The sequence below is a fragment of the Squalius cephalus genome, assembly GCF_949319135.1.
Source record: "Squalius cephalus genome assembly, chromosome: 16".
In the NCBI taxonomy this organism is placed as follows: domain Eukaryota; kingdom Metazoa; phylum Chordata; class Actinopteri; order Cypriniformes; family Leuciscidae; genus Squalius; species Squalius cephalus.
In genome coordinates, this window is record NC_137137.1 from 6,141 (window position 1) to 31,039 (window position 24,899).

At 47.0% G+C, this 24,899-nt stretch overlaps 1 protein-coding gene across 1 annotated transcript; it reads left to right on the plus strand.

The window, feature by feature from the left end:
* Positions 1–560: 560 nt before the first annotated feature.
* On the plus strand, positions 561–5,940 carry LOC307174266 (matrix metalloproteinase-19-like). Its single transcript, XM_079897991.1, has 9 exons — positions 561–719; positions 809–897; positions 1,197–1,321; positions 3,908–4,120; positions 4,368–4,613; positions 4,701–4,799; positions 4,890–5,054; positions 5,232–5,356; positions 5,450–5,940. The coding sequence occupies exons 1-9, from the start codon at positions 621–623 to the stop codon at positions 5,684–5,686; spliced, it is 1,398 nt and encodes a 465-aa protein (XP_079754117.1). The 5' UTR covers positions 561–620; the 3' UTR covers positions 5,687–5,940.
* Positions 5,941–24,899: the final 18,959 nt, after the last annotated feature.

The following is a 24,899-nucleotide window of genomic DNA, read 5'->3' on the forward strand; positions in this document are numbered from 1 at the left end:
CCAGAAGCAACTTTACAGATTTAGATGAAAGATTACCACGACAAACTGTCTTTTTCTGTGTATAACTACTTGCACGGAATAATTGTTCACCACAAGACTAGTAATATATGCTAACAAAGTAAATAGGGTCAATTCTAATTTCATGACGACTTTCAGCTGGACTGTGACGCTATTTTCTTCTGAAAACAAACTTTGTTGGATTATTTTCCTGTTATCTTTGTAAAGCTGATTTGAAACAATCTGTATTGTAAAAGCGCTATATAAATAAAGCTGACTTGACTTGACACACACACACACACTCACTCTCACACACACATACACTAACACTCTCACACACACAATCTCTCTCTCTCTCTCTCCCACACACATACACACATACACACACACACACACTCTCTCTCTCTCTCCCACACACATACACTAACACTCTCTCACACACACACTCTCTCTCTCTCTCTCCCACACACATACACACACACACACACTCTCTCTCTCTCTCTCTCTCTCCCACACACATACACTAACACTCTCACACACACACTCTCTCTCTCTCTCCCACACACACACAGGCCCAGAGGAGTCGAGAGTCACAGACACCAGACGATCACACAGTTGCTGAGATGCAAGTCCTTCTGTCGCTACTGTCTCTCGGGTTGGTGTGTGTCGCTCTGGACCCGGTGCGTGTCACTCTGGATCCAACGCCGCTAACGGAAGCAACGGTAAAAGAAGGAACTCGTCTGTCTTTGCATTACATTTCTTTGATAATTCTGAAAGTTGTGCAACATGAGCTTGTTTTCCTGTCTCTCAGGTCTATCTGAAGCGATACGGTTATTTATCTTCCTCATCCAACGCAGCTCATCAGGGGCTTCAAACGGAGCAAATGAATGAGGCTCTTCGGTATCTCTCACATACACACACACACACACACACACACACACACACACACACACACACGTCAGTGGGGTAAGCTGTGCCACTTTGTTTTTTTTATTGTCAAACATCAAGATGAACTTAAATGATAAAGTGAACCCAACTGTTCCAAAGTCTTGTTCTGCCACATGAACAACCGTTCTGCGTTCTGCCGAGGAATGGGCTGACACAGCTTACCCCACTCTCCTCCACAGCTGAACGGATCTCTTTTCCTGAGATCAACACAACACATAAACACAGACCCACCGTCACTAACCCTGTTTCAGACTCTTCCAGAAGGTGACGGGGTTACGGGTGACAGGTCGACTGGACGGGCGAACGCTGGTCATGATGAGATCCGCTCGCTGTGGCCTGAGAGATGCCTTCAACACGCTGGAGTATCGCCTCCTGGGTGCGTCTCAATCAGCGGAGGATCCATGTCTGTCACTGCCTCATTTACAGTCATTTAAAGCTACACTGTGTAACTTTTTTAGTTGATTCTTAGCAAAAAACACTTAGTTCTTTCAAAAATATATGTGCTCATTAATGTATATTTACTTCTTTCAAGTAATAAAGTATTCTCGTAAGTTTATAATCTGCCATTGAAAGTACATACGGGTGAGGGGTTCGAATGCTGGTCGCCATGTTGCCCCTCCATCTTGAAACTACTTTAGCCAAAGAGGGACATACCTGTAAATTAAAGCTTCGCCTTTCGCGCTTTACACTCAGTGACGCAGAGACGAATGCGAGGGGGAGATTACTCGCGAGCTCGCGAGTGCCGTCAGATTTGAAAGATAGTGTGTGTGTGTGTGTGTGTGTGTGTGTGTGTGTGTGTGTGTGTGTGTGTGTGTGTGTGTGTGAGAGTGTGAGTGTGAGTGTGAGTGTGTGTGTGTACTCACATTTGAAAGAGAGAATTAAAACGTCAATGCGACAGACAAATCAGCAAGACCATAGTCAATATTGGAGTAACTTTTCCCAGATGGAAAGAGCTCATGAGGAGAAAAGATTTTAAAACGGACGCCGAGGTTGCCTGCTTTCTTCTCGACAGGTAATTCAGCCTGTTGTAATTCATTTGTGTAAATTCAAAGTTTTATAGTTGCTTGTCTAACCATAGCATGGTTGTGCATAACGCCAGAACGACCTCTAGTATAACTTCATCCTCGCGTCAATGGTGAAAAAGTATTGTTTACCTTGTAACATAAATCTGTGCTGCGACGGATCACAGGTGATGAATAGTTTTAAAGGTGCAATTTTTTAAGCTATATAAAAAAAAAGGACACTGTAAATTTTAGTTATTTTTAATTGCTTTTACTTTGTACACATTGTAACGTTAGCCTAATCTGATTATGCTGGGATAGCCAATTCTAAGGGTGACGTTTACCTCCTGACATCTGTCCTGTAGTTTTATTCATTTTAGACGTATTGTTTATTATTGTCATGGACGAAGTGATAACTGGAAGCCATGTTAATCTTGGAATAATACGGACACCGTAGGAGTTTAAACGCCCTCGGAATTGAGAGGAACAGAAACAAATATTCACTGGGTAGTCATATACAATTTCACCACTAGATGGGGGTAAAAATCACACAGTGTAGCTTTAACATTCTTCATGATATCTTGCACTATATATTATGTTTGGTTTTGTTCAGTTTGCCCGGAGATGCTCTTATCTACGCAAGGCTTGTTCTCCAGCAGAACAGAGTCGTAACGCCGGTCCACTGAATGTCAGTGAACTCTGACTCAAGCCTTGCATAAACTACGTTACACCACGTTAAGACTGTGTCTTTATAACTAGTCTGACCAACTAGCAATACAAATTAGACCAAAATACCTTTATATATCAGTAGTGTTGGGAAGTAACTAGTTACATGTAACGAGTTTTGTAATTTATTAAGAAAATAAATGTAACTGTAATCCGTTACAGTTGCGGAGAAAAAAATGTGTAATTAAATTACAGTTACTTATTAAAATGTTAACGATTACAAAAGATGTTACATCTGAATATTTTCTGTAAAAAGCTAGGATTTGTTGAATAATATTAATTTGCTGCTTTGCCTGTTTTTGATGTGCACGATGCCTCCTGTCATTTAAAGGCTGTTTAGTAAAGCAATGCTATTCTGATGCTTTTGATTGGTTCTGTTGTTTCTATTTGCAGCGCAACACGTCTGCCAATTACATCAATCCACATTACCGCTGAAAGCTTTTGGCTACAACCTGTCTGAGATTTGCCACCATGGCGAGTGATAAAAATGCATTCCAGTGCTGGAAATATAAAAAATTATTTCATCCAGAAATCTGTATTTACCCTCAGATTGATCTCAAAGAAAAAAGAGGTGCTTAAGTCTGATTTTGAAAGACAGACAGTATCAGTGTTAAGCACTACTGTACGGTTAACCCTGCCTGGTTTAAATGTTTGAAAATGATTAACAGTTGAAAACATTTGAAAGAAATTTAGAAAAGTAATCAAATGTAATCAGTTACAATACTTTAATAAAGTAACTGAAATAGTTGCACTACTTAATACATTTTAAATAGGGTAACTTGTAATATGGAACCTATTACATTTCCAAAGTCAAGTCACCTTCATTTATATAGCGCTTTTTACAATATAGATTGTTTCAAAGCAGCTTTACAGTGATAACAGGAAAATCATGCAACAAAGCTTGTTTTAGCTGTGCAGCAGATCTATAAAAAAAATCATTGTCCAGTTTAAGTTAGTTTTAGATTGATTCACTTATGTTGTAAAAATCATTAGTTACTAATTTAGGAGCCGCTTACACGACACCGTTTTAACTGAAAACAGAAAACTTTTAATGCGTTCATTTACACAACAACAGTGTTTTGGTGGCCAGAGAACGCAAACTTGGAAATAGTGTTCAAAGTGCACGTTTTTGAAAACAAAAGTTACCTTGCCAACACTGTATGTAAGTGACTTAGAAAAGAAGAAAAAGGTGACCCTTGTAAGCCTAGTGTAAGTGGTGTGTTCACCGGCCACAGGTCACTGGCGTAAGAAGAGACTGACCTATCGCATCCACAACCATCCTCTTCCTCTGGGTTGGGCTCGGACTCGAGAAGCGGTTCGGTCCGCCTTCAACTACTGGAGCGCCGTCTCTCAACTTCACTTCCGAGAGGTCAGCGGAGGTCACGCGGACATCCAGCTCTCCTTCCACAGAAGAGGCCAGGGATGCCCCGTTCCTTTTGACGGACCAGGTGACACTCTTTTACAAAACACATTTCCAGTAAACATTAGATGTTAGTGTTTGAAATTACATTGCAAAAAAGCATTTAAGGCATGTAATGCATTTTTGTAAAATATGCCTTCAGAAAAATGTAATGTAAATTTTTTTAAAATGTAATATCAGGAAATTTCAAATGGATGATGTCAAAATGTGCCTGTTTTGGGCACAAACGTTTGTTGAGCTTGTGCTGATGCGTATCTGTTGCTCTGGGGGTTCAGGGCAGGTTTTGGGTCATGCCGAAGGCCCGGAGTCTGGCGCGGTTCACTTCGATGCTGATGAGGTGTGGACGGAGGGGCGGAGTTACGGAACAAACTTGCGCATCGTAGCCGCCCATGAGATAGGCCACGCCCTCGGACTGGGCCACTCCCAGTTCCACAGCGCACTCATGGGTCCGGTGTACACGGGGTATCGGGACGGATTCAGACTGCACCATGACGACATCCGTGGAATCCAGACTCTGTACGGTAAGAACATGGACTCGTGTTTCCACTGTGTCCACATGACTGAAGTTTAACCACAGACCGAAAGGTTATTTATATCACCTGTCTCAGGAAAACCTGTGGAAAGACCATCCGCTGCTCAGAGAAAGCCTGATGCGCATCCGTCTGTCCCGGACCCCTGCTCTGCGGCGCTGGACGCCCTCATGCTGGGTAACAGAACAGCCGATCTCTGACCCGTCCAACACCTAATGCGGGTCATTCAGCCTCACGTCTCTGTGCTTCTCTCTCCTCTCTCTGAAGGACCTCACCACAAGACTTCTGCTTTCAGAGGTCATTACGTGTGGACCATCTCAGATTCCGGTCATGACGCTCCCGTTCAGATTAATGCCCTGTGGAAAGAGCTGCCCGGCAACATCAATGCAGCTGTTCACTCACGAAGAACCAACAAGTCCTATTTCCTTAAAGGTGAAGTGTAAACCAACACAGTGTTGAATTCAATAAGATCTGCTGAAACAGAAATACATTTGTAATTATAAAGAACAAATAAAAACATGTACTTTCATTATAGAACAGTTTTGAGGTGTGTACTGTATGTTGCATTTATTATTAATAATAATAACCAGTTGTACCTGATTGCCACAGGAGATAAAGTGTGGAGATACTCTGGCTTTAAACTGGACCACGGGTACCCGAAACGACTCCGTATTCCCGCAGACATAGACGCTGCGTTCTTCCTCAGCAGCCGTCGAGCGCTCGTCTTCATCAAGGTGACAGAATCCTGCACAGAGAACCTTCTGTTCTGGTAATCAGCTCAGAGTCATTCTGTGAACAAGCGTAAGCAGCGATTGTCTGTTCTTTAGGGATCGGATTACTGGCTTTGGGATGAACTGGGGTCCGGTAAACTCCTGCTTCAGCCCAGACCTGTGTCCCAACTCATCGCCGGCTTGCCCTCGGATCCGGACGCAGCCGTGGCCCGGAGCGACGGAGGGGTGTTCGTGTTCCGAGGCGAGCAGTACTGGAGCGTGAGTCCTGCGCTGATGCTGGACGAGGGTTATCCGCGCCGCGCCAGAGAGCCGTGGATGCCGTGTGACGACTAGCACTGCAGAGTCCTAATTGCTTTACTCAAGAATTATTTTCATGCATATTATCTTCATATCATACATCCAAAAGGGCATCATTACAGAAAAGATAAGACATATTACGAAATCATTGTCAACAGTACATTAGTAATCTCTGGTTTTTTTAACATGAGCATGTACTTATGCATGACTGTAACAGGTGTATTAGTGGCTTGTGGATTCATCTGTTAATCATTCGACTGAGTATTAATAAAAAGGACTGAATCTAAGTGTAAATGTTTTGATGGGTAGAAATGGCATTTTCAGTGATGACTGAGTCAATGCTGAGATAAACGCATTTAATTTCACATTTAAAGGAATTGAGAAAACCTGCCCTTGTGTCTTTCCCAACACTTTCATTTTTCGGTGGAACTGAAGGGGAATGACGCACGAGATCCCTGATGTGCTCTGCTTTTGGACAATGACAATAAGCTCCATAAGTGCCTAAAAGACACCATACAAGTGGTCTTCAAAGTTAATCCAATTCATGCTTGAATTAAGACTCAATATATTTTTGAGTCTGTTTCTTGCATAACGCATCTGTTACAGAAGCAGACTCACGAGAAGGAGATTACTGAGCAGATGAACTGAAAGCAGGGTTAGTGGTAAGTGCAATGATACTCTGGAGAGGGGGATGCTGGCGGTGAATATTATGGTTCTTACTGCTGAGATGACTGGTAGATACGATGGATGGCAGGAACTCTGAACAGCAGAAGACTTGGAGACACAGAGGAAGGACGAGACGAGACACTGGAGGAACAACACAGAGGAGAATGGAGACGAGACGATGGAGGAACAACACTGAGGAGAATGGAGACGAGACGATGGAGGAACAACACTGAGGAGAATGGAGACGAGACACTGGAGGAACAACACTGAGGAGAATGGAGACGAGACACTGGAGGAACAACACTGAGGAGAATGGAGACGAGACACTGGAGGAACAACACTGAGGAGAATGGAGACGAGACGCTGGAGGAACAACACTGAGGAGAATGGAGACGAGACACTGGAGGAACAACACTGAGGAGAATGGAGACGAGACACTGGAGGAACAACACTGAGGAGAATGGAGACGAGACACTGGAGGAACAACACTGAGGAGAATGGAGACGAGACGCTGGAGGAACAACACTGAGGAGAATGGAGACGAGACACTGGAGGAACAACACTGAGGAGAATGGAGACGAGACACTGGAGGAACAACACTGAGGAGAATGGAGACGTGACACTGGAGGAACAACACTGAGGAGAATGGAGACGAGACACTGGAGGAACAACACTGAGGAGAATGGAGACGAGACACTGGAGGAACAACACTGAGGAGAATGGAGACGAGACGCTGGAGGAACAACACTGAGGAGAATGGAGACGAGACACTGGAGGAACAACACTGAGGAGAATGGAGACGAGACACTGGAGGAACAACACTGAGGAGAATGGAGACGAGACGATGGAGGAACAACACTGAGGAGAATGGAGACGAGACGCTGGAGAAACAACACTGAGGAGAATGGAGACGAGACGATGGAGGAACAACACTGAGGAGAATGGAGACGAGACACTGGAGGAACAACACTGAGGAGAATGGAGACGAGACACTGGAGGAACAACACTGAGGAGAATGGAGACGAGACACTGGAGGAACAACACTGAGGAGAATGGAGACGAGACACTGGAGGAACAACACTGAGGAGAATGGAGACGAGACACTGGAGGAACAACACTGAGGAGAATGGAGACGAGACGATGGAGGAACAACACTGAGGAGAATGGAGACGAGACACTGGAGGAACAACACTGAGGAGAATGGAGACGAGACACTGGAGGAACAACACTGAGGAGAATGGAGACGAGACGCTGGAGGAACAACACTGAGGAGAATGGAGACGAGACACTGGAGGAACAACACTGAGGAGAATGGAGACGAGACGATGGAGGAACAACACTGAGGAGAATGGAGACGAGACACTGGAGGAACAACACTGAGGAGAATGGAGACGAGACACTGGAGGAACAACACTGAGGAGAATGGAGACGAGACACTGGAGGAACAACACTGAGGAGAATGGAGACGAGACACTGGAGGAACAACACTGAGGAGAATGGAGACGAGACACTGGAGGAACAACACTGAGGAGAATGGAGACGAGACACTGGAGGAACAACACTGAGGAGAATGGAGACGAGACGATGGAGGAACAACACTGAGGAGAATGGAGACGAGACGCTGGAGGAACAACACTGAGGAGAATGGAGACGAGACACTGGAGGAACAACACTGAGGAGAATGGAGACGAGACGATGGAGGAACAACACTGAGGAGAATGGAGACGAGACACTGGAGGAACAACACTGAGGAGAATGGAGACGAGACACTGGAGGAACAACACTGAGGAGAATGGAGACGAGACGCTGGAGGAACAACACTGAGGAGAATGGAGACGAGACACTGGAGGAACAACACTGAGGAGAATGGAGACGAGACACTGGAGGAACAACACTGAGGAGAATGGAGACGAGACACTGGAGGAACAACACTGAGGAGAATGGAGACGAGACGCTGGAGGAACAACACTGAGGAGAATGGAGACGAGACACTGGAGGAACAACACTGAGGAGAATGGAGACGAGACGATGGAGGAACAACACTGAGGAGAATGGAGACGAGACACTGGAGGAACAACACTGAGGAGAATGGAGACGAGACACTGGAGGAACAACACTGAGGAGAATGGAGACGAGACGCTGGAGGAACAACACTGAGGAGAATGGAGACGAGACACTGGAGGAACAACACTGAGGAGAATGGAGACGAGACGATGGAGGAACAACACTGAGGAGAATGGAGACGAGACACTGGAGGAACAACACTGAGGAGAATGGAGACGAGACACTGGAGGAACAACACTGAGGAGAATGGAGACGAGACACTGGAGGAACAACACTGAGGAGAATGGAGACGAGACACTGGAGGAACAACACTGAGGAGAATGGAGACGAGACACTGGAGGAACAACACTGAGGAGAATGGAGACGAGACACTGGAGGAACAACACTGAGGAGAATGGAGACGAGACGATGGAGGAACAACACTGAGGAGAATGGAGACGAGACACTGGAGGAACAACACTGAGGAGAATGGAGACGAGACGATGGAGGAACAACACTGAGGAGAATGGAGACGAGACACTGGAGGAACACCACTGAGGAGAATGGAGACGAGACACTGGAGGAACACCACTGAGGAGAATGGAGACGAGACACTGGAGGAACAACACTGAGGAGAATGGAGACGAGACACTGGAGGAACAACACTGAGGAGAATGGAGACGAGACACTGGAGGAACAACACTGAGGAGAATGGAGACGAGACGCTGGAGGAACAACACTGAGGAGAATGGAGACGAGACGATGGAGGAACAACACTGAGGAGAATGGAGACGAGACGATGGAGGAACAACACTGGGGAGAATGGAGACGAGACGATGGAGGAACAACACTGAGGAGAATGGAGACAAGACGATGGAGGAACAACACTGAGGAGAATGGAGACGAGACACTGGAGGAACAACACTGAGGAGAATGGAGACGAGACGCTGGAGGAACAACACTGAGGAGAATGGAGACGAGACACTGGAGGAACAACACTGAGGAGAATGGAGACGAGACGATGGAGGAACAACACTGGGGAGAATGGAGACGAGACGATGGAGGAACAACACTGAGGAGAATGGAGACAAGACGATGGAGGAACAACACTGAGGAGAATGGAGACGAGACACTGGAGGAACAACACTGAGGAGAATGGAGACGAGACACTGGAGGAACAACACTGAGGAGAATGGAGACGAGACACTGGAGGAACAACACTGAGGAGAATGGAGACGAGACACTGGAGGAACAACACTGAGGAGAATGGAGACGAGACACTGGAGGAACAACACTGAGGAGAATGGAGACGAGACGATGGAGGAACAACACTGAGGAGAATGGAGACGAGACACTGGAGGAACAACACTGAGGAGAATGGAGACGAGACGATGGAGGAACAACACTGAGGAGAATGGAGACGAGACACTGGAGGAACACCACTGAGGAGAATGGAGACGAGACACTGGAGGAACACCACTGAGGAGAATGGAGACGAGACACTGGAGGAACAACACTGAGGAGAATGGAGACGAGACACTGGAGGAACAACACTGAGGAGAATGGAGACGAGACACTGGAGGAACAACACTGAGGAGAATGGAGACGAGACGCTGGAGGAACAACACTGAGGAGAATGGAGACGAGACGCTGGAGGAACAACACTGAGGAGAATGGAGACGAGACACTGGAGGAACAACACTGAGGAGAATGGAGACGAGACACTGGAGGAACAACACAGAGGAGAATGGAGACGAGACACTGGAGGAACAACACTGAGGAGAATGGAGACGAGACGCTGGAGGAACAACACTGAGGAGAATGGAGACGAGACACTGGAGGAACAACACTGAGGAGAATGGAGACGAGACACTGGAGGAACAACACTGAGGAGAATGGAGACGAGACGCTGGAGGAACAACACTGAGGAGAATGGAGACGAGACGCTGGAGGAACAACACTGAGGAGAATGGAGACGAGACGCTGGAGGAACAACACTGAGGAGAATGGAGACGAGACACTGGAGGAACAACACTGAGGAGAATGGAGACGAGACACTGGAGGAACAACACTGAGGAGAATGGAGACGAGACACTGGAGGAACAACACTGAGGAGAATGGAGACGAGACACTGGAGGAACAACACTGAGGAGAATGGAGACGAGACACTGGAGGAACAACACTGAGGAGAATGGAGACGAGACACTGGAGGAACAACACTGAGGAGAATGGAGACGAGACACTGGAGGAACAACACTGAGGAGAATGGAGACGAGACACTGGAGGAACAACACTGAGGAGAATGGAGACGAGACGCTGGAGGAACAACACTGAGGAGAATGGAGACGAGACACTGGAGGAACAACACTGAGGAGAATGGAGACGAGACACTGGAGGAACAACACTGAGGAGAATGGAGACGAGACGCTGGAGGAACAACACTGAGGAGAATGGAGACGAGACGATGGAGGAACAACACTGAGGAGAATGGAGACGAGACACTGGAGGAACAACACTGAGGAGAATGGAGACGAGACACTGGAGGAACAACACTGAGGAGAATGGAGACGAGACGCTGGAGGAACAACACTGAGGAGAATGGAGACGAGACACTGGAGGAACAACACTGAGGAGAATGGAGACGAGACACTGGAGGAACAACACTGGGGAGAATGGAGACGAGACACTGGAGGAACAACACTGAGGAGAATGGAGACGAGACACTGGAGGAACAACACTGAGGAGAATGGAGACGAGACGCTGGAGGAACAACACTGAGGAGAATGGAGACGAGACACTGGAGGAACAACACTGAGGAGAATGGAGACGAGACACTGGAGGAACAACACTGAGGAGAATGGAGACGAGACGCTGGAGGAACAACACTGAGGAGAATGGAGACGAGACACTGGAAGAACAACACTGAGGAGAATGGAGACGAGACACTGGAGGAACAACACTGAGGAGAATGGAGACGAGACGCTGGAGGAACAACACTGAGGAGAATGGAGACGAGACACTGGAGGAACAACACTGAGGAGAATGGAGACGAGACACTGGAGGAACAACACTGGGGAGAATGGAGACGAGACACTGGAGGAACAACACTGAGGAGAATGGAGACGAGACACTGGAGGAACAACACTGAGGAGAATGGAGACGAGACGCTGGAGGAACAACACTGAGGAGAATGGAGACGAGACACTGGAGGAACAACACTGAGGAGAATGGAGACGAGACACTGGAGGAACAACACTGAGGAGAATGGAGACGAGACGCTGGAGGAACAACACTGAGGAGAATGGAGACGAGACGATGGAGGAACAACACTGAGGAGAATGGAGACGAGACACTGGAGGAACAACACTGAGGAGAATGGAGACGAGACACTGGAGGAACAACACTGAGGAGAATGGAGACGAGACGCTGGAGGAACAACACTGAGGAGAATGGAGACGAGACGATGGAGGAACAACACTGAGGAGAATGGAGACGAGACGATGGAGGAACAACACTGAGGAGAATGGAGACGAGACGCTGGAGGAACAACACTGAGGAGAATGGAGACGAGACACTGGAGGAACAACACTGAGGAGAATGGAGACGAGACACTGGAGGAACAACACTGAGGAGAATGGAGACGAGACACTGGAAGAACAACACTGAGGAGAATGGAGACGAGACACTGGAGGAACAACACTGAGGAGAATGGAGACGAGACGCTGGAGGAACAACACTGAGGAGAATGGAGACGAGACACTGGAGGAACAACACTGAGGAGAATGGAGACGAGACGCTGGAGGAACAACACTGAGGAGAATGGAGACGAGACACTGGAAGAACAACACTGAGGAGAATGGAGACGAGACACTGGAGGAACAACACTGAGGAGAATGGAGACGAGACGCTGGAGGAACAACACTGAGGAGAATGGAGACGAGACACTGGAGGAACAACACTGAGGAGAATGGAGACGAGACACTGGAGGAACAACACTGAGGAGAATGGAGACGAGACGCTGGAGGAACAACACTGAGGAGAATGGAGACGAGACGATGGAGGAACAACACTGAGGAGAATGGAGACGAGACGATGGAGGAACAACACTGAGGAGAATGGAGACGAGACGATGAGACGAGACACTGGAGGAACAACACTGAGGAGAATGGAGACGAGACACTGGAGGAACAACACTGAGGAGAATGGAGACGAAACACTGGAGGAACAACACTGAGGAGAATGGAGACGAGACGCTGGAGGATCAACACTGGGGAGAATGGAGACGAGACACTGGAGGAACAACACTGAGGAGAATGGAGACGAGACACTGGAGGAACAACACTGAGGAGAATGGAGACGAGACGATGGAGGAACAACACTGAGGAGAATGGAGACGAGACACTGGAGGAACAACACTGAGGAGAATGGAGACGAGACACTGGAGGAACAACACTGAGGAGAATGGAGACGAGACACTGGAGGAACAACACTGAGGAGAATGGAGACGAGAGGCTGGAGGAACAACACTGAGGAGAATGGAGACGAGACACTGGAGGAACAACACTGAGGAGAATGGAGACGAGACGCTGGAGGAACAACACTGAGGAGAATGGAGACGAGACACTGGAGGAACAACACTGAGGAGAATGGAGACGAGACACTGGAGGAACAACACTGAGGAGAATGGAGACGAGACACTGGAGGAACAACACTGAGGAGAATGGAGACGAGACGATGGAGGAACAACACTGAGGAGAATGGAGACGAGACACTGGAGGAACAACACTGAGGAGAATGGAGACGAGACACTGGAGGAACAACACTGAGGAGAATGGAGACGAGAGGCTGGAGGAACAACACTGAGGAGAATGGAGACGAGACACTGGAGGAACAACACTGAGGAGAATGGAGACGAGACGCTGGAGGAACAACACTGAGGAGAATGGAGACGAGACACTGGAGGAACAACACTGAGGAGAATGGAGACGAGACACTGGAGGAACAACACTGAGGAGAATGGAGACGAGACACTGGAGGAACAACACTGAGGAGAATGGAGACGAGACACTGGAGGAACAACACTGAGGAGAATGGAGACGAGACGCTGGAGGAACAACACTGAGGAGAATGGAGACGAGACGATGGAGGAACAACACTGAGGAGAATGGAGACGAGACACTGGAGGAACAACACTGAGGAGAATGGAGACGAGACACTGGAGGAACAACACTGAGGAGAATGGAGACGAGACACTGGAGGAACAACACTGAGGAGAATGGAGACGAGACACTGGAGGAACAACACTGAGGAGAATGGAGACGAGACGATGGAGGAACAACACTGAGGAGAATGGAGTCGAAACACTGGAGGAACAACACTGAGGAGAATGGAGACGAGACGATGGAGGAACAACACTGAGGAGAATGGAGACGAGACACTGGAGGAACAACACTGAGGAGAATGGAGACGAGACGCTGGAGGAACAACACTGAGGAGAATGGAGACGAGACGATGAGACGAGACACTGGAGGAACAACACTGAGGAGAATGGAGACGAGACGATGGAGGAACAACACTGAGGAGAATGGAGACGAGACGATGAGACGAGACACTGGAGGAACAACACTGAGGAGAATGGAGACGAGACGCTGGAGGAACAACACTGAGGAGAATGGAGACGAGACGATGAGACGAGACACTGGAGGAACAACACTGAGGAGAATGGAGACGAGACGCTGGAGGAACAACACTGAGGAGAATGGAGACGAGACGATGAGACGAGACACTGGAGGAACAACACTGAGGAGAATGGAGACGAGACGATGGAGGAACAACACTGAGGAGAATGGAGACGAGACGATGAGACGAGACACTGGAGGAACAACACTGAGGAGAATGGAGACGAGACGAGACACTGGAGGAACAACACGGAGGAGAATGGAGACGAGACGATGGAGGAACAACACTGAGGAGAATGGAGACGAGACGCTGGAGGAACAACACTGAGGAGAATGGAGACGAAACACTGGAGGAACAACACTGAGGAGAATGGAGACGAGACGCTGGAGGAACAACACTGAGGAGAATGGAGACGAGACACTGGAGGAACAACACTGAGGAGAATGGAGACGAGACGATGGAGGAACAACACTGAGGAGAATGGAGACGAGACGATGGAGGAACAACACTGAGGAGAATGGAGACGAGACGCTGGAGGAACAACACTGAGGAGAATGGAGACGAAACACTGGAGGAACAACACTGAGGAGAATGGAGATGAGACGCTGGAGGAACAACACTGAGGAGAATGGAGACGAGACACTGGAGGAACAACACTGAGGAGAATGGAGACGAGACGATGGAGGAACAACACTGAGGAGAATGGAGACGAGACGCTGGAGGAACAACACGGAGGAGAATGGAGACGAGACGCTGGAGGAACAACACGGAGGAGAATGGAGACGAGACGATGGAGGAACAACACTGAGGAGAATGGAGACGAGACACTGGAGGAACAACACTGAGGAGAATGGAGACGAGACGCTGGAGGAACAACACTGAGGAGAATGGAGACGAGACACTGGAGGAACAACACTGAGGAGAATGGAGACGAGACACTGGAGGAACAACACTGAGGAGAATGGAGACGAGACGCTGGAGGAACAACACGGAGGAGAATGGAGACGAGACGATGGAGGAACAACACTGAGGAGAATGGAGATGAGACACTGGAGGAACAACACTGAGGAGAATGGAGACGAGACACTGGAGGAACAACACTGAGGAGAATGGAGACGAGACACTGGAGGAACAACACTGAGGAGAATGGAGACGAGACACTGGAGGAACAACACTGAGGAGAATGGAGACGAGACACTGGAGGAACAACACTGAGGAGAATGGAGACGAGACACTGGAGGAACAACACTGAGGAGAATGGAGACGAGACACTGGAGGAACAACACTGAGGAGAATGGAGACGAGACGCTGGAGGAACAACATGGAGGAGAATGGAGACGAGACACTGGAGGAACAACACTGAGGAGAATGGAGACGAGACGATGAGACGAGACACTGGAGGAACAACACTGAGGAGAATGGAGACGAAACACTGGAGGAACAACACTGAGGAGAATGGAGACGAGACACTGGAGGAACAACACTGAGGAGAATGGAGACGAGACGCTGGAGGAACAACACTGAGGAGAATGGAGACGAGACGATGGAGGAACAACACTGAGGAGAATGGAGACGAGACGATGAGACGAGACACTGGAGGAACAACACTGAGGAGAATGGAGACGAGACACTGGAGGAACAACACTGAGGAGAATGGAGACGAGACGATGGAGGAACAACACTGAGGAGAATGGAGACGAGACGATGAGACGAGACACTGGAGGAACAACACTGAGGAGAATGGAGACGAGACGCTGGAGGAACAACACTGAGGAGAATGGAGACGAGACGATGAGACGAGACACTGGAGGAACAACACTGAGGAGAATGGAGACGAGACGATGGAGGAACAACACTGAGGAGAATGGAGACGAGACGATGAGACGAGACACTGGAGGAACAACACTGAGGAGAATGGAGACGAGACGAGACACTGGAGGAACAACACGGAGGAGAATGGAGACGAGACGATGGAGGAACAACACTGAGGAGAATGGAGACGAGACACTGGAGGAACAACACTGAGGAGAATGGAGACGAGACACTGGAGGAACAACACTGAGGAGAATGGAGACGAGACGCTGGAGGAACAACACTGAGGAGAATGGAGACGAGACGCTGGAGGAACAACACGGAGGAGAATGGAGACGAGACGATGGAGGAACAACACTGAGGAGAATGGAGACGAAACACTGGAGGAACAACACTGAGGAGAATGGAGACGAGACACTGGAGGAACAACACTGAGGAGAATGGAGACGAGACACTGGAGGAACAACACTGAGGAGAATGGAGACGAGACACTGGAGGAACAACACTGGGGAGAATGGAGACGAGACGATGGAGGAACAACACTGAGGAGAATGGAGACGAGACGCTGGAGGAACAACACTGAGGAGAATGGAGACGAGACGATGGAGGAACAACACTGAGGAGAATGGAGACGAGACACTGGAGGAACAACACAGAGGAGAATGGAGACGAGACACTGGAGGAACACCACTGAGGAGAATGGAGACGAGACACTGGAGGAACAACACTGAGGAGAATGGAGACGAGAGGCTGGAGGAACAACACTGAGGAGAATGGAGACGAGACACTGGAGGAACAACACTGAGGAGAATGGAGACGAGACGCTGGAGGAACAACACTGAGGAGAATGGAGACGAGACACTGGAGGAACAACACTGAGGAGAATGGAGACGAGACACTGGAGGAACAACACTGAGGAGAATGGAGACGAGACACTGGAGGAACAACACTGAGGAGAATGGAGACGAGACACTGGAGGAACAACACTGAGGAGAATGGAGACGAGACACTGGAGGAACAACACTGAGGAGAATGGAGACGAGACGATGGAGGAACAACACTGAGGAGAATGGAGACGAGACGCTGGAGGAACAACACTGAGGAGAATGGAGACGAGACGATGGAGGAACAACACTGAGGAGAATGGAGACGAGACACTGGAGGAACAACACAGAGGAGAATGGAGACGAGACACTGGAGGAACACCACTGAGGAGAATGGAGACGAGACACTGGAGGAACAACACTGAGGAGAATGGAGACGAGAGGCTGGAGGAACAACACTGAGGAGAATGGAGACGAGACACTGGAGGAACAACACTGAGGAGAATGGAGACGAGACGCTGGAGGAACAACACTGAGGAGAATGGAGACGAGACACTGGAGGAACAACACTGAGGAGAATGGAGACGAGACACTGGAGGAACAACACTGAGGAGAATGGAGACGAGACACTGGAGGAACAACACTGAGGAGAATGGAGACGAGACACTGGAGGAACAACACTGAGGAGAATGGAGACGAGACACTGGAGGAACAACACTGAGGAGAATGGAGACGAGACGATGGAGGAACAACACTGAGGAGAATGGAGACGAGACACTGGAGGAACAACACTGAGGAGAATGGAGACGAGACGATGGAGGAACAACACTGAGGAGAATGGAGACGAGACACTGGAGGAACAACACTGAGGAGAATGGAGACGAGACACTGGAGGAACAACACTGAGGAGAATGGAGACGAGACACTGGAGGAACAACACTGAGGAGAATGGAGACGAGACACTGGAGGAACAACACTGAGGAGAATGGAGACGAGACGCTGGAGGAACAACACTGAGGAGAATGGAGACGAGACACTGGAGGAACAACACTGAGGAGAATGGAGACGAGACGCTGGAGGAACAACACTGAGGAGAATGGAGACGAGACACTGGAGGAACAACACTGAGGAGAATGGAGACGAGACGCTGGAGGAACAACACTGAGGAGAATGGAGACGAGACACTGGAGGAACAACACTGAGGAGAATGGAGACGAGACGCTGGAGGAACAACACTGAGGAGAATGGAGACGAGACACTGGAGGAACAACACTGAGGAGAATGGAGACGAGACACTGGAGGAACAACACTGAGGAGAATGGAGACGAGACACTGGAGGAACAACACTGAGGAGAATGGAGACGAGACACTGGAGGAACAACACTGAGGAGAATGGAGACGAGACACTGGAGGAACAACACTGAGGAGAATGGAGACGAGACACTGGAGGAACAACACTGAGGAGAATGGAGACGAGACACTGGAGGAACAACACTGAGGAGAATGGAGACGAGACACTGGAGGAACAACACTGAGGAGAATGGAGACGAGACGCTGGAGGAACAACACTGAGGAGAATGGAGACGAGACACTGGAGGAACAACACTGAGGAGAATGGAGACGAGACACTGGAGGAACAACACTGAGGAGAATGGACACGAGACACTGGAGGAACAACACTGAGGAGAATGGAGACGAGACGATGGAGGAACAACACTGAGGAGAATGGAGACGAGACACTGGAGGAACAACACTGAGGAGAATGGAGACGAGACACTGGAGGAACAACACTGAGGAGAATGGAGACGAGACGCTGGAGGAACAACACTGAGGAGAATGGAGACGAGACACTGGAGGAACAACACTGAGGAGAATGGAGACGAGACACTGGAGGAACAACACTGAGGAGAATGGAGACGAGACACTGGAGGAACAACACTGAGGAGAATGGAGACGAGACACTGGAGGAACAACACTGAGGAGAATGGAGACGAGACACTGGAGGAACAACACTGAGGAGAATGGAGACGAGACGATGGAGGAACAACACTGAGGAGAATGGAGACGAGACACTGGAGGAACAACACTGAGGAGAATGGAGACGAGACACTGGAGGAACAACACTGAGGAGAATGGACACGAGACACTGGAGGAACAACACTGAGGAGAATGGAGACGAGACGATGGAGGAACAACACTGAGGAGAATGGAGACGAGACACTGGAGGAACAACACTGAGGAGAATGGAGACGAGACACTGGAGGAACAACACTGAGGAGAATGGAGACGAGACACTGGAGGAACAACACTGAGGAGAATGGAGACGAGACACTGGAGGAACAACACTGAGGAGAATGGAGACGAGACGATGGAGGAACAACACTGAGGAGAATGGAGACGAGACACTGGAGGAACAACACTGAGGAGAATGGAGACGAGACACTGGAGGAACAACACTGAGGAGAATGGAGACGAGACGCTGGAGGAACAACACTGAGGAGAATGGAGACGAGACACTGGAGGAACAACACTGAGGAGAATGGAGACGAGACACTGGAGGAACAACACTGAGGAGAATGGAGACGAGACACTGGAGGAACAACACTGAGGAGAATGGAGACGAGACACTGGAGGAACAACACTGAGGAGAATGGAGACGAGACACTGGAGGAACAACACTGAGGAGAATGGAGACGAGACGATGGAGGAACAACACTGAGGAGAATGGAGACGAGACACTGGAGGAACAACACTGAGGAGAATGGAGACGAGACACTGGAGGAACAACACTGAGGAGAATGGAGACGAGACACTGGAGGAACAACACTGAGGAGAATGGAGACGAGACACTGGAGAAGGATCGCTGGAGATATCAGGTAGTAAGTCGTAAAAGGCAAGGTCAGTAGTCCTCTTCATACAAAGAGACCGGACAATGAGCCGTGGTGAAGTGTGTGTATAAATAGAGGCAGTGATGAGGTGCAGGTGTGTGTGATTAGAACTCAGGTGAGGGAGTGCGCTGTGATTGACTGGTGTGAGAGCCTGGCAGATCTGGAACAGCATCATTAGATGGCGGCTTGTTTGTAGACGTGTTCGTTGGTCTGTCTTCCATTGTTTAATCAAAGTGTTATAATTATAGTTTTTTCTGGTGAGTGTGACCAGACAACGTTTAAAAAAAAAAAAAAAAAGCGTATATTGGTTTTTTTTGTTTTATTTTTGTTGCTGCAATACTTTGTGGATATCTGGGCCTTTTGGTGTTGAGGATCCTGCCGAAAGCAGCGAGAGGGATCGTGAGGTAACTGTGCTTTGTCAGTGGCATGATCTGTGTGCCGGGACTGCACCGGGATTGCGTAGTGATCATGGCCCGAAGCTCCGGCTATCCTGGAGAGACATTTCTCGTGAATCGTTATTCTCTTCTGGAGATGTATCGCGTGGACTACGCTGCTTGTGGTCGCATGGAAACGGGAGATTCTCAGCCCATGCGATGCCTACCTGTTGTAAAGATCTGACAACAGAAGGCCCAGCAAGGAGATCGTGGTTAGTTCTCACCTTGCTTCGATTATCGGGTAATGTTCACCCCAACCCGGGTCCACCGTTAGCCCAGCTTCAAATGCCAGACGAATTCAAATCTTCAAATGGATTACGTGTTTTTCATCTGAATTTGCGCAGCCTGATTAATAAAATTGACTTTTTAAGAGTTTGGGCCGACACGACTGGTGCAGACATAATGGTCTTTACTGAGACATGGCTAAAAGCATCAGTCACAAATGATGTGATTAATATTGATGCATATAAAGTCTTCAGATCTGATTGTGCAAAAAAAGGAGGGGGGACTGCAATATATGTGAAATCTAATTTAAACTGTTCCTGCATTCAGTCGCTCAGCAAACCAAATGGCTTTGAACTTTTAGCGCTCAAACTAAATCTTCCTTCTGGTTCAGATATTATTGTGGCTGGATGTTATCGCCCACCTTCAACATTGACTTCAAGTGAGGTGTGTACTTTACTTGCAGATTTCTTTCATGATTGGACCAAATATGAATTGATTATACTTAGCAATTTTAACTGAGACTTTTTAAAGAGATCTGTGACTCTCTTTGCTTGGTACAGTTGATTAACTCAGCAACCCGGATGAATCAAAAGGATGGACTGATCTACTTTATTGGACTTAATTTTAACTAATGCTTCCTACAGATAGTCAGCATTTGGAGTCTTTTGCAATGACATTAGTGATCACTGTGCAGTTGTCTGTGTGAGAAATTGTAAAACTCCTAGAACTTCACTGCGTTATATTTATAAAAGATTTTTTAAGCATTTTAATGAACAAGTTTTCCTATGCGATCTCTACAATAGTGATTTGGGTGTTGTTTCATGTATGCCAGATGTTACTCTGGTTTAGGATTATTTCAAATCGACATTCTCATCCATATGCGATACACACACTCCAGTCAAAAGGGTTAGGATAAGTGGTAAAGGTAACCCTTGGTGTAATGATACTGTTTCTACTTCTATAAAACAGAGGAATTCTGCTTGGGCTAAGGCAAAGAACTCAAACAATTCTCTAGATTGGATCTCCTACAGAGCATTACAAAATAAATGCACAAAATTAATCAAAAGTGCAAAACTTGATTATTATCGATCTACGATAAATGAAAATTTAAATAATCCTACAAAGTTTTGGAAATTAGTCAAGTCTACTTCAGTACCAAATCTGTCATTTAAATGTTAATCATACTGTAGTTAAGGGCAGAGAAGTTATTGCAGATATTTTACTTGAGTTGGCTCCACTTCTGAGTCTATTGTTGCCTTGGCTTTTGGCTTGCTTAGTTGGGGACATTTAATATTCAACAATATTAATGATCTGCCTTACTTAAGGTGGACGATGACGCAATTTTCTTCTAGAAACAAACTTTGTTGTATAATTTTCATGTTATCACTGTGAAGCTGCTTTGATGCAATCTGTATTGTAAAAAGCGCTATCTAAATAAAGGTGACATGACTTGGCTATTAAATTGGGTGTTGATACCTTTAAGGAAACTGCTGAACTACTCAATACTGCCCTTCACAATCATTTAATTTCATGCCCATCACCACTGCACAGGTTTCACAAAGCTCTAACGAAATTAGATACTAAAAAAAAGGTAAGAATTGATCAAATTGAGCCCTATTTCCTACAAATAAAAAGGTAAGAATTGATCAAATTGAGCCCTATTTCCTAAAATTGGCAGCTGATCTTGTAGCAGAGCCTATAGCCTCTATATTTAACTGAAGCCTCGTCTCCAGTGTTATGCCAAAAATGTGGAAATCGGCCACGGTTACTCCATTACTAAAGGGAGGAGATCCTTCAGATCCAAATAATTACTATCCTATTTCCAGATTTCCAGTTTTAGTGAAAGTCTTTGAATCACTGATAAATGACCAATTAAAACAATTTCTGTCGGTTAATAATATTCTTCACGATTATCAGTCAGGTTTAGAACAGGACATAGTAACATTACTGCAGCTATGTTAGTCTCAAATGATATTATAACTTCACGTGCTGCTCTATTTGTTGATCTATCAAAAGCTTTTGATTCTGTAGATCACAAATTAATGTTACAGAGACTCGGGTTTATAGGCCTTAGTGAAGCAGCTCTAAATTGGTTTGAAAATTGGTTTTCTGGTTGCAGTCAGAAAAGCTAAAGCTTCTGGTTTTTTGTTTGATTCAGTTAATGGTGCTCAAGTGAACCCTTTGATTGTTCAGTCAGAGAGCTTTGTGTCTAGTCAATCATTCAACTTTTCACCAACTGCAATCTCTGAGGTGTGCAAAGCCCTTAAATCTTTAGATGTTTCGAAATCGGCAGGTCCTGATAATCTAGAACCTTACTTTTTAAAGCTAGCAGCTGATTTTATTGCCCCACCTCTGACTTATATTTTTAACCTTTCACTTGACTTAAATGAAATTCCACTTATATGGAAATCAGCTTTTGTTCTTCCCCTGTATAAAGGCGGAGATCCCACACACCCAAATAATTACCGGCCCATTTCCAAGCTGTCAGTCTTGGCCAAAGTCCTCGAAACATTTGTCAGCAATCAATTAAAAGAATTTCGGGGGGGCGCTAGCGAGCACCACATGGAGTAGTTGTGGTTTTTTTTGTGTGCTTCAAATCCCTTGATTATTCTTTAATTTCACTAATAGTTTTTCTGTTGAAATCTGCTCATTACCTTTCCTTACGATCGCAGAAAACATGACCAAGCCAAAATCCAAAAAAGGTGACAAATTAGTAGAGGATGCTGGCGAAAAAGGTGCCTGTCAGTCAGACGACGCCCAAGCCGTTGCTAACTCCACGGACCTTAACTTAATCTCGCTGACATTATGGAGGCTATCAAATCAATGAACGGCTCCATGAATGAAAAATTCGATTCTCTGGAATCTACGCTGTGTCAGACGCTGGTCTCGCTGTCAGAAGTTACTTCACGAGTTACGGAACTCGAAAAGGCTAGTGCGGATTACGAGGGCCGAATCTCTGAACTCGAGGCTCACTGCCGCGACTGGTTCGAAACAAGTAACTCTCTGTCATCCAAATTAGATGACCTTGAAGGGCGTTCGCGGCGGCAAAATATTAAGATCATTGGTCTGCCCGAAAAGGTGGAGGAGGGCCGTCCAACTCAGTTTGTAGCCGACTTCCTTGCGAAAATCCTTGGCGCCAGTAATTTTCCGAAAGCTCTGAAGATTGATCGTGCCCACCGCACGGGCCCGATTGGAAACGCACATTCCCGCCCTCGGACTATGGTGGCCAGATTACGTCACTATCCGGATAAGGAGAAGATTCTGCGTCTTGCACGGCTGTCGTCGCCTTTGATGTACAACATACTCATCTTCCCGGACTTCACCTCCGAGGTTCTGAAGCAGCGTCAGGCTTTCAATGCCGTGAGGAAAAGTCTCAAGGAGGCGAATGTTCGACATGGGTTGCTCTTCCCTGCCCGACTTATCGTGACTCACAACTCATCCAAACATGTGTTTGATTCTGCTGAGAAGGCTCAAGCCTTTGCTGACTCTATCACTGGTGAGGTCAGGGCGGCGCAGTCTTCATGACTATGTTGTATAACTATAACTAAGTCAGTAGTCTGGGCAAGGCTCCTTTACATTTCTCATCGTATTTTTGGCTACGTGAGCTGCTTATATCTAAATAGTTGGTACAGATCAGTTTAGTTTGTATGCTTATCTATTTTCTTTTTTTTTTTATTCAGGTAAGAGCACATAGTGTGACAGTAGCCTACTTTTCTAGTGTTTATTTCTTTGTTGACCAATTTCTCTTTCTGTTATTGTTGAAATGTTTAATGGGATTTGAGGTGTAGTTCAACCCTTTTTCGTTTTCGTTTCTCTTTTTTGCAGCTCTGCTACTCTCTGTGTTGCCTTTCGGCTCTACAGTAAATATGGGTTTCTTAAACTGCTTGGTTTGGGGAAGCGGTTGGGACGGGGTGGGGGGATGTACTCTGTGTTTACGGTTGTTTGTCTATGTTCACCCTTCATTTTATCTGTGCTATTCAATTTTTTTTTGTTGAATTAATAGTGTTTGCTGTAAAATGGCAACTAGTATGATTGCATCACAGGGAGGCGATAGTACACTAGCCAGCTGGAATGTGCGCGGCTTGAATAGTCAGGTGAAGCGAGCTAAAGTGTTTTCATATTTACGTTCCATTTCGGCTGACATAATTTTCTTACAAGAGACGCACATTAAACATGGTGAACAGAATCGCTTAAAGTGTAATTGGATTTCCCAGGTATTTCAATCCACTTTTTCATGCAGAGCCAGAGGGGTTTCAATATTATTTCGTAACTCAGTTTCGTTTAAACATATTTCCACGTTATCAGACCCTAACAGCCTCTATGTTCTTGTCACTGGGATGATTGCTTCTCAACATTTTACTTTTTTAAATCTCTATGCCCCTAATTATGACGATCCGGCTTTCTTTCGTAAAGTATTTAATCTTCTACCTTCTCAAACTGATACTCACTTTATAGTTGGTGGCGATTTTAACTGTATATTGGACCCTGTTTTGGACAAATTTCCTGTTCGTTCAGATCCTTCCCTCAATTCTACCTCAGTCATTAAACATCTTTCCGAGTCACTGGATGTTGTCGATATCTGGAGGCTGCAACATCCGGCTGATAAGGAGTATTCATTCTTTTCCCAAGCTCACAAGTCATATTCAAGAATAGATTTTTTTCTTATAGACTCTAAATT